The 17,909-nt window shown below is 42.0% G+C and overlaps 1 protein-coding gene across 5 annotated transcripts in view; it reads left to right on the top strand.

Annotated features, from left to right (window-relative positions):
• LOC144595941 (kalirin-like) overlaps positions 1–17,909 on the top strand; it is a 159,111-nt gene that overhangs the window by 47,531 nt on the left and 93,671 nt on the right. Inside the window, exon 1 of one of the 5 annotated variants that reach the window (XM_078403895.1) lies at positions 10,689–10,789. The exons of 3 other annotated variants lie outside the window; for them this stretch is intronic. In XM_078403895.1, coding sequence (XP_078260021.1) covers positions 10,702–10,789 — 88 coding nt within the window. In that variant the 5' untranslated portion in view covers positions 10,689–10,701. Of the gene's footprint in view, positions 1–10,688; positions 10,813–17,909 lie in introns of those variants that run through there. One more of the 5 variants, XM_078403896.1, reaches the window with a different exon arrangement.

The raw sequence follows: 17,909 nt of genomic DNA on the forward strand, positions 1-17,909 counted from the left end.
TGCATGGGTTTTTCTGGTTTCTCCCCACACTCCAAAGACATACAGGTTTGTAGGTTAATTGGCTTGGAATAATTGTAAATTGTCCCGAGTGTGTAGGACAGTGGTAGTGTGCACGGATTGCTCGTCAGCACGGACTCGGTGGCCCGAAGAGCCTGTTTCCGCGCTGTATCTCTAAACTAAACTAAACAGAATCATAATCTCTCAAAGTCATCCACAGTATAAGACAAATGACTGAATTTCATAGCACCTTCCAATTCCTCGGGATGTCCACAGTCAATCATTTATTCTTGTGATAGGGTCATTGTTGCTTGGTAAGAAAATGCACTCGGCAATTTGGACAAAGCAAGATCCGTTATGAGGAAAAGGCAGGAGAATGGGGATGGAAGGGAAAAATAGATCAGCCGAGATTGAATGGCGGAATAAACCTGATGGGCCGAGTCGCCTAATTCTGCTCCTATGACTTATGGTCTTATCCCACAGTCACCAATGAATTAAAGACCAAAGAATCTGCTTCTGATGGTGATTTTAGTGGAAAAAGTATTGTCCCAAGCATAAGGAAAGTTGGTAGCTCTCCTCTTGAATAACATCATGTAGCTTAACTCTAAGAAAATGTCAATGGTCATTGCCTGGCCGAAGGCTTAAGGGGATTAATCCAATGAAGTTAAAATCGTGCAAGGTGTCTTTGTAATAAATCTGATTTGTGCTGGGCAAGGCTGTTGCAGAAGTGCCATTTCCTGAGGAAGAATTATATTTCTACAACATTATTTGTAGTTATTTAGGGTTTATAGGTAAATTGACCTCTGAAATTGGCCCTGCTGTGCAGAAAGTGGATGCGGAAGTGGGATAACATAGAACTAGTATGAAGGTGATCAATGGTTGGCATGGACTCAGTGGGCATGTAGAGTCTGTTTCCATGCTGTGTCTTTCAATCAATTCTTCCTGGATGTTTCCTCATGATGCCCCCAAGTGCCTCACAGTATTGTTATATCATGTCATCTAATACCATCCAAGATCCTGTGCTTCCAAAAATCGTATTAAATGATCAGGCTAAGTTATAATTATGACTCACAACCGGATGACACTGATATGAGACAATAAGTGCAAAGATTTTCTATTGAATGGAAAATAATAGCATCATAAACAGAATGTCATTTTCAATTTGAAACCCCCCAAATAATGTAGGAAAGTACTTTTCCAGAGTGGGGACTCCACTATAGATGGATATCGCTGCTTTTAATAGATTTTTATTTATAGATGTTTACATCGGACTGAAGTCTTTCCGGTTCTCTATGTTAAGTTTAGTTTAGTTTAGTTTTTTGTCACGTGTACCGAGGTACAGTGAAAAGCTTTTGTTGCGTGCTAACTAGTCGGTTTTCAAAGGTCAGGTAATGGGATCACTGTCAGCCATGTAAAGTTCCTCTGGGGAATTTTCTTTTGTGTATAAATTATTTTAAAACACTATATTCTGTAGTGAGATACCTTCACTTAAGATAGAAAGATTACAGCAATCTTAATGTAACAGTCAGAGCAGTCTGAAGTCCCAATCCAAAACTCTCCTCCCCATTCCCTCGAACTCCCTCTTCCCTTACCTCCATTCCTACAGTAAAAGTTGGCTAACTAGTTCCACAGTTCACAACGATGTATCCCTCTTGGGATCACACCATCCCTAGCCAACAATTGAACTGTCAGGGAACCACCATGATTGAGGACATCTGTTGCCGGCCCTAATTTGTCCTGGTTTCTTTTTGCTTCCAGTTCCCCGCCCCCCAACCATCAATCTAAATTAGGTTTGTGACCCAAAAAACATCACCTATCCATTTTCTCCAGATATGCTGTCTGACCCGCTGAGTTGCGCAGCACTTTGTGTCTATCTTTGGTATAAACAAGCATCTGCATTTCCTTTTTATTACATCAATCCAAAACAGTGCTAGTCCATTTCTTCCACGGGCACTGCCTGACCCACTGAGTTCCTCCAGCATTTTATGTTTGCTTAATGTAACAGTGGCCACCTTCCTTTCCCTCTACCCCTTTTGTGCTACAAGTTAAATCCTATGCATATTCAGGACAGGCCTGTAATCAATTAGCCAGTGTGACAATGAGGTATGACGCCCAGTGAACTGCCTGCAATCTCCATCTCAATGGTCACCTGCCGCCATTGATGGTGAATGATTAATTCAACCTTCCTAATTGCAGGAACTCCGAACTGACTGTACCTCCTGCCTTAAATGCAATATCTCCCCAGGTGGCAGAATATCTGTCCTTGCTGTGACTACAGCAACTCTGACTGAGAGATCCCACTGTCTATTGTATATTGTCTCCAAGAAGCATTTCATCTTTCTTCCCCACTCCGGTCTGGTAGCTATGTTGCTGATTGATACAATTTTAATCGATACAATGGAAATGAATTTTCAATGAGGAAATAAAAGCTTTTAACCTTACCAATTCCTGCTTTCTGCTCTCGAAACTGGCTGGGCCCATGCTACTTATTAACAAATAACTCCTTCATGTGAGGAGTTCTAGATTTTTTAGGTCAAACTTCAAATATGCTGTCGGACAGCATAGTGTCGACTAAATCTTTGGATAAACAACACCTCAGGTGGCCAGACCTGCTGACTTCCCATTGACACAGCTGTAATATTTCTCTCAGTCCACAGCCTGTATTCAGAGACTTCTTAGAAGCCACACTTTTGAGCCAATTTCTGGACTGTGCCTGTCAAGTCATTTCCAATGTATAGTGCTACACAGACTTCCAACTTTGTTTAGTGGAAACAGAGTGAGACACTCTCCCTGTAAGTATTGATGAATACTTTTGTCCAAATAATAATTACGGCAATAATGAGGGCAGCACAATGGCTGCTGCGATACTGGTAGAGCTGCTGCGTCAGAGATCTAGGTTCGATCCTGACCTCGGGTACTGCCTGTGTGGAATTTGCACATTCTCCAAGTGACTGTGTAGGTTCCATCCAGGTTTCCTCCCACATCCCGAAGACGTGCGAAGTAGTAGATTAATCGATCTCTTTAAAAATTACCCCTAATGCGTAGTGAGTGGATGGGAAAGTGGAATACGGTTGAATTAGTGTGAACGGGTGATCGATGCCGGCATGGATTCAGTGGGCCGAAGGCCCTCTTTCCATGCTGTTCCATGCTGTATCTCGGAACTAAACTAAACTAAACCTATTTTCTACAGCAATGTTGATGCTAGGTTGGCAATCTAAGGAAACTGTTGGTGAGACTACTATTGGCAGTTTTTATTTTATTGCATTCATTAAAGCAGATTATATGATCATTATCATGTTGCTTTTTGAGGGAGTTGACTGCCCAAATTGGATATTTAATTTCCTGCATAATAACAGGAATCAAATTTCAAACATGCTATTTTACTGCCGGGGGAAAAAAGTGTGTATACATGAACTTCTTTATTAGTGAATAGCACTTCTGTCGTTACCTGATCCAACACCATGTCGCCATAGACCTACTAGGCTCTATCAGTATCCCCAACGTTTATGATTTCACAGCATTCATTAATTTAAGTATTTCAGTCTTCTAAACTCCAGTCGAAATAAGAATATTCTGACCAACCTCTCCTTTGATCCATTGCACAAATTGCACTGCATTTTATAATGTAGCTTAAAGATATTATCAAGTAACTTTGTGAAACTAACTAAATGGATGTTTGTGCCTTTCATATATTTAGCCTGCTGTTCACATGCAACTTGGGTGACAGTGGTGCAGCTAGTAGACTACTGCCAGGTTCGATCCTCACCTTGGGTACTGTATGTCTGGAGTTTGCACGTTTTCCTCCGGGTCCTCTGGTTTCCTCACACACTCCAAAGACATGCAGGTTTGTAGATTAATTGGCCTCTGTAAATTCTCCTTGATGTGTTGGAAGTAAATGAGAAAGTGAGAAAACATACAACCAGTGTAAATAGGATGGTGGGCCAATGGGCCTGTTTCCATACGGTATCTCCAAACTAAACTAAATTCTGACAGACTTATCTAAATCCTCAAAACAACTTGGGAAGAATGTACTCTTTTTTATTTTTCCTTTCCTTCTTAAGCCTTTTATCCCATTTAAATATAATGGGCCAAATAATTCTGTGGCAAAACACATCTAAGATTTTCTTTACTTTCCCTTATCTAATTTGAACTGAATTCTCTCCATTTCCACCCTTTTGTTTGTTTTATTTCTTTCAGTATTAAGTTTCATTGTTTAATGAGAAAAAACATTTTGACTCAATGACGATAAACTTCAACATAGTGCCTAGACATCTGCTCTTTTCAAATTGGAAATCCTGCAAAATAATACGATTTGTCGAAAAAGTTCAATGCACCATCTAGCAACTTCTGGGCATCATCAACTTAAGAGAGCGTGGGCTGAAAAGAAAGGCTTGCATTTGATACACATTTCTCAGAAGCTTCTTGAAGTGCATCATGAATAGTAAACCACATAAATAGAAATGCAGAAAGCATTTTTCAAAAAGCAAAGTCCCACTACAAAAAATAAGGCAAATAATAGATTTGTCCTGGTAATGTCACAGGATAACAAAAATTTACAGCACTGGAAGTGTTTTTTTAGACCATCATTTGTTTAGTTTAGATGTACAGCACGGAAACAGGACCTTCAGTCCACTGAGTCTGCACCGACCAGTGATCATCCATAGACTAGTTCTGTCCTTCGCATTGGGCACAACTTGTAGAAGCCAATTAACCTACAAACCTGCACGTCTTTGGAATCCGGAGCACCCAGAGAAAACCTACGCGGTCACAGGGAAAACATACAAACTCCGCACAGACAGCACCCGTGGTCAGGATAGAACCCGGATCTCTAGCATTGTAAGGAAGCAACTCTACTGCTGCACCACTGTGCCGCCCTGTGCCATTACATTGGTGCCAGTTACTTAAGAGACTTAACCAGTGCTGGCAAACACCCCATCTTTCTCCAAACAACCTCACAAATTGGTATTCTTCAAATGGAATCATAAGATCATGTGATAGGAGTAGAATTAGTTCATTTGGCCAATCGTCTACTCCACCATTCATTCATGGCTGATCTATCTCTCCCTCCTAAACCCCATTCGCCTGACTTCTCTCCATACTATCTGTCACCAGATGTTTCCTAAAAGAATGTCCTTTAATTCTCAGGGTATGACCTCTAGTCCTAGACTCTCCCACTGGTGGAAACATCCTCTCCACATCAACTCTATCCAAGCTGGAATGCCGGAAGTGGGGGATGTGTTGTTCAGTGTCACTTATATACGTTTTAATGGGCAGTTGAGAAGGAAGAGTCAACATTACTTATGAGGTACAGGCTGATTTCTTATCACTGCGACCTGACAATGCAAAGAATCAAGATGGAAATCATTGGGACTGAGCTAACTGCCTGTTGGACAGTTCCAGCAGTTCGAGTGCTTCGGGATCTCTAGTCACGAAGGAAAGCTTCAGTCAGAAATTCCCGCTGGGACACTGAGCTGTCCGAAGAATTCAATGTTGCAGCAAATACCCTCCAACCCCCTCCCCACCTCCTCCACAGCATCAACAGGAGACCATTTGGGCTTGTGGGCCTATTTGTATAAAGACACTTCCCGACTTACGCGAACTAGCACTTATGTGAAAAATTCTGTACTCCAGTCCTTGGTGAAATCAAGGCATGACAATGCATGATCATAAGTTTACATCGGAAACAAGCCAGCAATGGTGGTGGTACTTACCCAGAAGGCTGTGTGCCACAGAAAGTGCCCCAGACACAGCCAAACGCCACTGAAACAATTAATATTCTCAGTGAGTTATTTCGGGCAGGAGATTGGGATGGTGATTCCAATTTAGATAAAATATGACTCACCTAAGGGTTCATGGAATGAACCTTTGCATAAGTCAGGGAGTGCTGGTACATTCTAGTTAATAAGCCAGAAGTGCCAGCATTTACGGATGGACCTCAGTTTCTTCAAGGTCTGAAGTCTGAAGAAGAATTCCAACCCAAAATGTTGTACGTCCATTCATTCCACGGATGTACCTGATTTGCTAAGTTCATCCAGCTCTTAGCCTTTTGTTCAACAAAATGTTTTTGTTAGTTATTAGGAAGGATTATTGGACAGTCCACCATAAAAAAAATCTGCATTTCTTCAGACAGAGTAGAAAGGAAGTTGACTGGAAAAGGATATGGCAAGTGGAATGTAACGTTTTTCTTTACTGCCCTTGAAAAATATTTATATGGGAGAGAATTTCAGAACTTAAATGCAATGATGAAGAAAAACTGGCAATATGTTTTGAAATCAGGATAGTGAGCGACTTGGAGGGGAATCTGTAGGTGTTGCTGCCCTTATCTTTCTTGGCTTGTGGAAGACGTGGTTTGGGGAAGTAATGTCAGAGTAACCTGGGTGAGTAATTGCGGTGCAATTTGTCAATGGTGCACAATGCTGCCCACAGTGGTGGAGAGATTGTATAGTTAGTGTGGTTGTTGGGGTGTCAATCTTTCAAGCAAGTTGCATTGTCCCAGTTGGTGTTGAGTTTCTTGTATTATTGGAGATGTACCTATCCACCCCTGTGGTGAATATTCCATCACACACCTGGCTTGAGCTTCGTAGATGGTGGAAAGTCAGGAAATGAAAGGAAATAAAAGAACGTACCTTTAGAATGGAGATAAGGAGAAATGGTGAATCCATGGAATTCATTGCCACAGATGACAATGGAGGTCAAGTAATTGGGTATTTTTAAAGTGGAGATTGATAGGTTCTTGATTAGTAAGGGCATCAAAGGTTAGAGGCAAAGGCAGGTGAATTGGGAGAAAGCAGGTGAGTAGAAAAAATAGATCAGCCATGATCGAATGGTGGAGCAGACTCGATGGGCTAAATGGCCTAATTTTGCTCCTACGTCTAATTTTGATCCTACGATCTAATGAATCACGCACCAAGGAATATACAATCACTGATGATTTTGTTGCCACAGTATTTACATCCAGTTGAGTTTCCAGTCAGTAGCTGCCCACCATCCCCACCCCCAAACCCCATCTCACAAGCATGTTGGTGGCATGAGAGTTGGCAATGTAATGCCATTGAATCTCAAGGGTGGGTGATTAGATTCTCTCTTTTCAGAGATTGCCATTGCCTAGCACTTCTGTAGTACAAATGTTACTTGCCACATATCAGTATGTAACCAGATGATGTCTAGCGGGTGCAGCATGTAGATGATGTCTAGCGGGTGCAGCAATAAAGATATTTAAAATCATTGCTCGAATAGAAGATTTGATGTTTTTAAAATAAAATCTTGTTGATGAAGAATGAGGCAAGCTGCTGCAAGGGGAATTTGCGAATTAAAAATCAGATCAAGTGTTGCATTTTCTCCATTTTGCGCATTCTGTGTAATGTGGTGTACTGTGGTGATATTCTGTCGTGCTGATGCAATCAGTGACCTACAACTCGACTGCAAAATTGGGCCACAAGGAATCAAATGGGGAGCATGAATGGTATGGTTTTGTGAAGGGAGATTTGTGTACAAAATAGCCCCTGGTTATGTTTTAACAGAACGTATCAGATTGGATATAGCATACAGGATTAACACAATTCAATGCAATTTCCCAGCAGTTTTGTTTTTAACTGCATGCCTTCTGAGAAAAACTTTAGATATACAGTCATATTGTGAAGGTTAACAGTCTTTACCTGTTCCAAGTCTGAACAGGTGATGCATTAGGCAGTGATAAAGGTTTCAGATAATAAGGTACTGAAAATAGAGAAGCACTTAATATTCAAAGAGATAAACTTGGAACAGTTAGAATTTAAACAAGAGGTAACACAATGCTGCCTCACAGGGCAAGAGACCTGAGTTTGATCCTGACCTTGGATGTGGAGTTTGCATGTTCTCCCTGTAACCGCATGGGTTTCCTCCGAGTGCTCCAGTTTCCTCCCACATACCAAAGACGTGCAGGTTTATTGGTTAATTGACATTTGTAAATTGCCCCTGGATGAGAAAGTGGGATAATATAGAATAGTGTGAACTGGTGATCGATAGTCAGCGTGGACTCAGTGGGTAAAAGAGCCTGTTTCCATACTGTATCTCTATTCCTTTTCCTGAAGCCACTCAACTTAACAACATTTCATCCAGTTAAAAATTTATATATTTGTGCATTCGGAAAGAATCTTTTAAAAACACAACTTAGAAGATAACAAGGGATGTTCAAACTCCAGGACCAAATTTTGTGCAGAATTTTGAACTTTAGGAAAAGTTTTGTTGAACTTTGAGGATGCATCCCTAATCATTAAATAGCAATATTTGATGAATTACACAATAGATAATGGAGTATAAGAAAATAACTGCAGATGCTGGTACAAATCGAAGGTATTTATTCACAAAATGCTGGAGTAACTCAGCAGGTCAGGCAGCATCTCAGGAGAGAAGGAATGGGTGACGTTTCGGGTCTGAAGAAGGGTCTCGACCCGAAACGTCACCCATTCCTTCTCTCCTGAGATGCTGCCTGACCTGCTGAGTTACTCCAGCATTTTGTGAATAAATACCTTCAATAGATAATGGAGGTTATTTGTACATAACAAGACACAAAGTGCTGGAGTAACTCTGCAGGTCAGGCAGCAGCTCTGGAGAACATGTGGCATTTTGAAGCGGGACCCTCATTCAGACCCGCTCAGTTATTCCAGCACGTTGTGTCTTGATTTGTAAACCAGCATCTGCAAATGATTGTATCCATCTCATATCCAGCTCATATCCAGCTCATATCCAGCTCATAGCGATGCGATTCTATTTGGTCCTACATAAATATATGTGGGTGTCCCAAACCGCTGAGTTAGTTTAGTTTAGTTGAGAGATACAGTGTGGAAACAGATCCTTCGGCCCACCAAGTCTGCGCTGACCATAGATCACCTTTACACTACGTCTATCCTACACACTGGGGACAATTTACAGAGGCCGATTACCCTGCAAACCTGCATGTCTTTGGAGTGTGGGAGGAAACCAGAGCACCCAGAGAAAACCCATGCCGTCACAGGGAGAACATACAAACTCCATACAGACAACACCCGTAGTCAGGATCGAACTCGGGTGTTAGACGCTGTAAGGCAGCAACTCTACTGCTGCACCACTGTGCACCCCAGTGTTGTTGCTCTCATGCTATGAATGTGTTTGATTTTTCTCAGAGTAAGGCTGCACATGTTACCCAATTGATTGCCGCGTCATGACCATTTTGGAATGGACCAGATTCTCGGTCTAAAAGCCAACATGCCCGTTTCGCTGGAAATCTCCCCGCATTGTCTGTGGAAAGGTTGGCTAGGCACATGCACAGTCCTCCCACAAAGTGAATGCGAAGTGAAGGCCAGCTTCCACTCTCACCAATAAAGTAGAACTGGAAGTTATACAGAACCAGATCTGTAGAGTTTGTGCCCCACAAGTATTCCAACACTGTAATTCAAGGTCATGAACATTTTGTATCTTCCAAAGTGTGATTGTGTGCCTTAGGTAGTACCTGCACACTCAACATACTCCAAAGACGTACAGGTATGTAGGTTAATTGGCTGGGCAAATGTAAAAATGTTCCCTTGTGGATGTAGGATAGTGTTAGTGTGCGGGGATCGCTGGGCGGCGGGAAACCCGGTTGGCTGAAGGGCCTGTTTCTGCGCTGTATCTCTAAATCTAAAAAAAACATCTACCATGGATAAAAACACTTCCCTTTTATCCCCCTCCATCCACCTCCCCCATCTCCTTTCACCCTGAACCGTCCCACCAGCTTTACATTTCCCTCCTCCTTTGCTTACCGGACACCCTTTTATCTCTTTTTCACTCTAGCCTTTGTCACTTACTTTGCCCACCTTTCAGTCATCCCCCACCACATGTATCCACCTATCACTTGCTGGGCTTTGTTATCTCTGTATGCATTGTTGTCACCTTCTCCTAGCTAACAATGATCTATTCTACGTTTTCCTTGATCTCACCCACTTTGATGTTTCGCTTTCACACCTTACACTTCCTTATCTCTATATCTCCCTCTCCCCTGACTCTCAGTCTGAAGAAGGTTCTTGACCCAAAGATGCTGCCCATCCCGCTGAGTTACTGCAGCATTTTGACTCTATCTTTGTCCCAGCCCACCTCTCTTTATCAGATCTCTTCCTCATTACAATCAGCTTGAAGAACGTCACCTGTCCATTCCCTCCACAGATGCTGCCTGACCCGTTGGGTTCCTCCAACACTTTGTTTTCTGTGCTTAAATACACATTCATTTTCTAGGATCATACAACAATAAGTTCCTGACTGAAACATTTCTAAGTCAAGCTACAGAAGTTAAGAAATTTAAAGAAATCTTTAAGCACAAATATTGAATTGTGCTTTTATTATATATTTTAATTCACGATAAATTATTATGTTTGAAAAAAATAGAATTAGCGGTGCTTGGTGATGAATGGTGAAAGGTAGAAAGGTAACCCTGTTGTAAATGATTGATCAGTGAAGTGTGGTGATTGATTCAGTCTGTAGGTGTGACTGTGAAAAGTGTTTGTTTATTTGTCACTGTTTGCACTGTTTTGCGAATGCCAGCTTTCTAAAGCTGCCTGTGCATGGCTCCACCCTCAGCTGGGATGTGCTTTACCCATTACTCAGTTCAGCATAACTAAGAGAGCAGTCGGTGGTGACTGCAGCTCCCTCTAACAACTGCTGTGCGTGGCCATTAGGAATGAAGTGCTGATCTGCCATGAGAAGTACCGAGGCAGCATGAGAGCTGGCAGGGAGTGTTGTTCATGTCACTGCTCCCTTAAAAGAATTCTGACAAAATGTTACTGCTGCTGTTGGAGTTGCAGAGGTCAGTTATTCGGTCTCGCAGAGGTCAGTTATTCACTTTATTTTCTGTGTGAGATGATGAGAGCTCTGGTCATGCAAGAACAGACGAGCTTTCTCAAAGGAAAGTTTCAGGTGAAAATGTAAAGTTTACGTGTTGGTGGCTTGTAATGATCTGAAAAATTGTGGATTTGTAGTCAGGAGCGGTCTAGTCCTTGAGTTCAAGAGTTGTGAAGGAAAAAGATTGCAAAATGAATGTTAAACAAACAACTTTTCTTCAGCCGAATATTAATCTGAAAAGCCTTTCAGGCAATTAAATCCCTTGGAAAGGATCTTATAAATTTGAAGCTTTGTACTTTCTGTATTTAACTGTGAAGTATTTCCTGTAGATTAGGGTGAGTTTATATATATTTTAAACATATACGCTAAAGGTCTGAGGATGGGAAGGCTTAAAGCAGCTTAGTGTGTTGGAATGTTATTTTCTCCCCAAGGTTGTTTCAATGTATCATGACAGGAAGTTTGAAGAAAATTTCCTGGCAAAGTATTGTGTACACTTTCTGAATTAGATATTCTCTTTGTATTGTGTTTGTGGATGGCCACAAAATTGGTTCCACTAAGATTTGTGATGATACCCGATCTTGTTAACTTACATTCCAGCTCCTCCCATCATGAAATATGAGAGGATTGCACCGATGCTAAAATAAAGCCTTTAACTTCACGTGCATTCCAGTTTGTGTGTCCTTGTGAGCGGGAACTTCCAGAGTAGAGCTATGTTGTTATAACCTGTGAACACTTCCTTCATATCAAAAATATAATTCAGAAGTTGTGACTTATCTGATGGCATTGTGGGGTATTTGAATGATATTCCCATGGGAGCAACATAATTCTAACATGTATTTTTCCAATACAAACTAATATTGATTTTTATGTTGTGTGGGTGTAAATTAATACCAGGTTTATCTTCTAGCTTTTTCATTTATGCCTTCACGAATGTTCTGTGGGTTCTGAGGTGGCAGATGAAGCCTAATATTGGGACCCTGCCCCAACTGTTTGGAACAAGTGGGGCAGGAAGTGCTTGGGTGAGGCAGGGAAGTGAGCATAAGGTGATGAGCTGTGCTCCCTCTGCCATTTAGTTTAGTTTAATTTAATTTAGTTAAGTTTAGTTTCGTTTTTTGCCACAGGTACCAAGGTACCGTGATATGCTTTTTTGTCGTGAGCTATCCAGTCAGTGGAAAGACAATACATGATTACAATCAAACTGTCCACTGTGTACAGATACAGGATAAAGGGAATAACGTTTACTGCAAGATAAAGTTCAGTAATGTTCGATTGAAGATTGCCCAAGGGTCTCCAGTGAGGTAGATGGTAGCTCAGGATCGCTCTCTCGTTAGTGATGGGATGGTTCACTTGCCTGATAACAGCTGGGGAAAAAACTGTCCCTGAATCTGCAGGTGTGCGTTTTCACACTTCTGTACCTCTTGCCTCATGGAAGAAGAGGGAGTGTCCAGGGTGAGATTTGTCCTTGATAATGCTGGAAACCTTCCCGAGGCAACGTGGTGTAGATGGAGTCAATGGAAGGGAGGTTGGTTTGCGTGATGGTCTGGGCCACGTCCATAATTCTAGATCCTCTGCCGTGTACACTCTTGACATTGGAGCACAAGCTTTAAGAGTCAAGTCAAGAGTCAATAGTGTGAAATTGTTCAGGAAGGAACTGCAGATGCTAATTTACACCGAAGATAGACATAAAATGCTGGAGTAACTGAAGAAGGGTCTCAACCCGAAACGTCACCCATTCCTTCTATCCAGAGATGCTGCCTGACCCGCTGAGTTACTCCAGCATTTTGTGTCTATCTTTAGTGCTAAATTGTTATATGCACTGACAACAGAACAAAGCAATTCTTACTTACAGCAGCTTAACAGGCCTGTGAGCACAATGCACATATATATTATGTGAAAAACAAAAAAGTCAATAAATGAATAATGAGGCTCTCCGTGGAATCCTCAATGTTCTTTCTTCCGTTTGAGTGACGTGGCCCAGGGATTCCATTCAGTAAGAACATTGGGGTGTTTTTGAAACACTGCTGAATCTTTTCCTCTTCCTATGACAGAACCAGAGTGTCTGTTTCATGAATCTTGTGTTGGGCATGGGAACAAAGTGGCCTGTTTAACGCAACCAGCTGACCATTTTATGGAACGCACATCCTGTTTGACAAAGTTGCTGGTGTTCTTCGCATTTGAATCTAGCAGAACTGATGGAGGGGAACCTATATGCTGTATTTTCAGAAGGCATTTGGCAAGGTATCAAATAAGCAGCTTGTTTCAGAAGTACATGGCATTCAGCGAAGTGTGTTGACACAGATTGATGATTGGTTATTATATAAAAGACAGTCAGAATAAACTTTTTCAGGCTGAATCAGTGCTTGGCCTTTAATTATTTACAATTTATATTAATGATCAGTACAGGGCCTTTAATTATTTACAATTGATATTAATGATCTGGAGGAAGCAAATCTACATTTGCTGATGTCACACATATAGGTCGGAGGGCATGTTGTGATAAGGACATTAGGAATCAGAAACTACGTTTGGGTGGAGTGAGCAGGTACAAACTTGGCAAATGGAGCTTTTAATGTGTGAGGTTTTGCACTTTGGTACGAGGAATCCAAAGGCAGACTATCATCTAATTGAAGGCTGACTGCAGATGAATAAAGTAGAGAGGGATCTAACTATTAGTGTGCATGAAGGCAGGTGTATCGAGTGGTTCGGAAGCCAAATGGTATTAATCGCAAAAGGGTTGGAGTTTAGAAATGGGGAACTATTGTCTCAATTATAAAGGCTATTGACTAAAATACACCTGAGATACTGTGCACAGTTTTGGTCTTCAATTCCTTGAAGGGAATTTTGTGTCAACCTGTACCCCGAATCTGTCTTTCACGTGAGGCCCAGTTGCCCTCTTAATTACAGCTCAGATAGGAACAGACACAAAGAACATCTCAAAGAGCAATAGTGAGTTTCTCAAATAAGTTGGTTTATTCAAGGCCTTAACAGTACACACAGGAAACACTTTGAGAGAACCCAAAGTGATTGAAAGATTTGCAGCACCCACTGCATTTTTATATTTCCGTGACGCATGTGGTGACATGTAGGTTTTACACCTTTGAAATAATTCACCTTTAATCAATGTTTAATCTCCTGTTTCCTATTATTGTTAGAAAATATTTCTTCCATTTACCTGACAATTAGGTACAATAAAGGACATCTCTATTTCCTGTTACATGTGGAATTTACACCTTATAAATCTATTTAGCGCCTCTCCATAACATCCTTAAGTTCCCTTCACTCTGTTGCATCTTTTCCCATTATGCTTTCCCAGTACATAAGCTCTGGGGTTAAACACATTACAAACTACTCATCTTAGAATTTTCAGAACTTTCTACATCAGTTTCCTTATTGGAGACAGCCTGAAAGAGATTCATTGGGCTGATTCTCTGATGGGAAGGTTGTGCTGACACAATCAACTAAAAATATATATATTTCTCTACTTTGGAATTTAGAAGAATTAGGGATAACCTTATTGAAAACATATAAGAATAGCACGACAGCATAAATGTCACAAAGTTTTCACTGTGGAAGAATCTCGAACAAGGAATGTGGTTATTAGATTAGGGGGCAAGGATGCAAAGGAACCTTGCAGAGGTCGGTGAATCTCTGGAATTCTTAACCCAAAGAGTTGGGGAGGTTAGATCATTGCAGGTATTTAAAGAGGAAGTAGATAAATGTTTGAATCATCAAGGAATTGGGGGCTGTGAGGAACCGGCACCGCAGAAGAGATGTGGACTATGCATCCAGCCACATTCATATTGAATGGCAGGGTAGGCTCAAAGGTCTAAGTGTTCCATTCCCAGTCCTGCATGCTTGTTGTTAGCAAGTAGCAAGTTAGCAAGTGGCGGCACGGTAGCGCAGCGGTAGAGTTGGTGCTTTACAGCGAATGCAGCGCCGGAGACTCAGGTTCGATCCTGACTACGGGTGCTGCACTGTAAGGAGTTTGTACGTTCTCCCCGTGACCTGCGTGGGTTTTCTCCGAGATCTTCGGTTTCCTCCCACACTCCAAAGACGTACAGGTTTGTAGGTTAATTGGCTGGGTAAATGTAAAAATTGTCCCTAGTGGGTGTAGGATAGTGTTAATGTACGGGGATCACTGGGCGGCACGGACTTGGAGGGCCGAAAAGGCCTGTTTCCGGCTGTATATATATGATATGATATGATATGATATGAATTCAATGCTGAATCAAGGGTAGTGAATTCTTTTCCACAGAAGGCTGTGGAGGCCAAGTCAGTGGATAAATTCAAGGCAGAGATAGATAGATACTTGATTAGTACGGATGTCAAGTCAAGTCAAGTCAAGTCAATTTTATTTGTATAGCACATTTAAAAACAACCCACGTTGACCAAAGTGCTGTACATTTGATTAGGTTCCAATAGAAAAAAAATGAAAACATACAGTAGCACGCAAACAGTTCACAGCGCCTCCTCAATGAGCCTCAAACGCTAGCGAGTAGAAATATGTTTTGAGCCTGGACTTAAAGGAGTCGATGGAGGGGGCAGTTCTGATCGGGAGAGGGATGCTGTTCCACAGTCTAGGAGCTGCAACCGCAAAAGCGCGGTCACCCCTGAGTTTAAGCCTAGACCGCGGGATAGTGAATAGCCCCAAGTCGGCCGATCTGAGGGACCTGGAGTTAGAGAGGGGGGTTAGAAGATTTTTGATGTAGGGGGGGGAGTGTCCATTTAGGGCTTTATACGTGAATAGGAGGAGCTTGAAGTTGATTCTGTACCGTACAGGGAGCCAGTGGAGAGAGGCCAGAATCGGGGTGATGTGGTCCCTTTTACGGGTACCCGTCAGGAGTCTCGCTGCGGCGTTTTGGACCAGTTGCAGGCGGGACAGGGAAGATTGGCTGATCCCAGTGTATAGAGAGTTGCAGTAGTCTAGGCGGGAGGAAATGAAAGCGTGAATGATTTTTTCTGTGTCGTCGAATTTGAGGAAAGGTTTGATTTTAGCTATGGTTCGAAGTTGGAAGAAGCTGGCTTTTACCACAGCGTTGACTTGCTTATCAAATTTTAATGCAGAGTCAAATATCATGCCGAGATTTTTGACATGCGGTTTGACTAGGCAGGATAGGCTTCCAAGACTGCCTGTTATCAATTTGATGGAGTCGGGGGGGCCGAATAGGATGACCTCAGACTTGCTCTCATTTAATTGGAGGAAGTTCTGTGCCATCCAACATTTTATGTCCTCAAGGCAGTGTGAGAGGCTGTTTAAATTTGACTGGTTGTTGGGTTTCAGGGGGAGGTAAAGCTGAGTGTCATCGGCATAGCAGTGGAAAGAAATGCCGTGCCTTTGAATGATTTGGCCAAGGGGGAGCATGTATAGAGAGAAGAGAATGGGGCCTAGGATGGAGCCTTGTGGAACTCCGCAGGAGAGGCTAGCTGGAGCAGAGGAATAACTGCCTATGTTGATGGCGAAACTCCTATCTTTGAGGTACGAAGCGAACCAGCTCAGGGCAGTGCCATCAATGCCAACCGCGTACCGGAGACGTTCAATAAGGAGGTTGTGGGGAGAAGACAGGAGAATGGGGTTAGGAGGAAGAAACAGATCAGCCATGATTGAATGGCGGAGTAGACGATGGGCCGAATGGCCTAATTCTGCTCCTATCACTAATGATCTTATGATCATATGAAATGTTCATTTGTGATTAGTGCTCTATTGTTGGTTTGTTAATCCAATGGATTTTGAGGAATTTGCAGTGATACTTAATAAATATATTAAGTGAAGTTCCTAAATTGAACAGATTGAGCAAAATACAATATGGAAGGTTTAGTGCAATCTATTCCAATACACCGAGAACTGTGCACCATTTGTTATAGTTTGTTATAGTTATAGCTTTACAAATTGAAGTAATTTACCTCAGAGCCACTGGCACTTCAGCAAAATTTCATAAATCAACTGTAATTTGAATACCTGTATATATTCCCCCCCTTTCATCCCCCCCGCCCCCCCCCCCCCCCCCCCCCCAATCTCTGAAGAAGGGTCCCGGCCCAAAACATCACCTATCCATGTTCTCCAGCGATGCTGCCTGACCCGCTGAGTTACTCCAGCATTTTGTGTCCTTTTGTGTAAACCAGCATCTGCAGTTCATTGTTTCTGAATATATTCCTTACCTGCTAGCAATTGCCCAGAAAGGATTGACAACTGTTTCTCTAAGGTGGTGGTCTGCAATTTCAACAGTAGAAACAATATTTGTTCACAAGAACCAAAGCTGTGGTAGTTTCCCATTGCAAAGTTTCAAAAGAAGTACAGATTGGCCACGTTAGGAGACTCATCACCAATGGGAGAAGTTTATACCTCTTTATGATTCCAATTATCTCCATCAAATCTCCTTGCAATCTTCTCTGTTCCATGGAGAATTACAGGAGCTTCTCCAGTTAATTCACAAAAATAATTGAAATTCAAAAAAACTGCAGATACTCGGCATTGGAAATGAAAACAAAAAGTGCTGGAAGCACTCAGCAGGTCGGGCTACAACTGTGGAAAGAGAAGTAGAGTTCACATATCTGAAATGGCTGAAATTTTTCATCCAGGAACCATTTTGCTAAATCTCTTCTGAACTTCCTTCAAATCCTTCACATCTTTCCGACAGTATGATGCTCAGAACCTGAGGCACTAACTGTGGCTGAACTAGTTTCATAAAGGTTCATCATGACCTTTGTGCTCTTGTACTCCATGCCTCTATTTATAAGGCCCATATACTTTTTAACCCGTTTTTCAAGCGGCCCTGCCACTTTCAAAGATTATGCCCATATACTCTTTGACCTCACACCTGCATTAGAATTGTGCCATCTGGTTTATATTACCTCTTTTCATTCATCCGACCGAAATGTAACACTTCTTCTCAGCTGCCACCCATGTACCCATTCCATAACCTGCTTGTATCTCCTTGAAAAGGACACAAAGTACTGGAGTAACTCAGCAGGTCAGGCTGCACTCTGGAGAACATGAACAGGTGGTGTTTCGGGTCAGGACACGTCTTCAGACTGAATCAGTATGAAATTTCTATCAATCTGATGAAAGGACCGACCCAAAACGCCAC

This window comes from Rhinoraja longicauda, chromosome 8 (genome assembly GCF_053455715.1).
Source record: "Rhinoraja longicauda isolate Sanriku21f chromosome 8, sRhiLon1.1, whole genome shotgun sequence".
NCBI classification, from domain to species: Eukaryota; Metazoa; Chordata; class Chondrichthyes; order Rajiformes; family Arhynchobatidae; genus Rhinoraja; species Rhinoraja longicauda.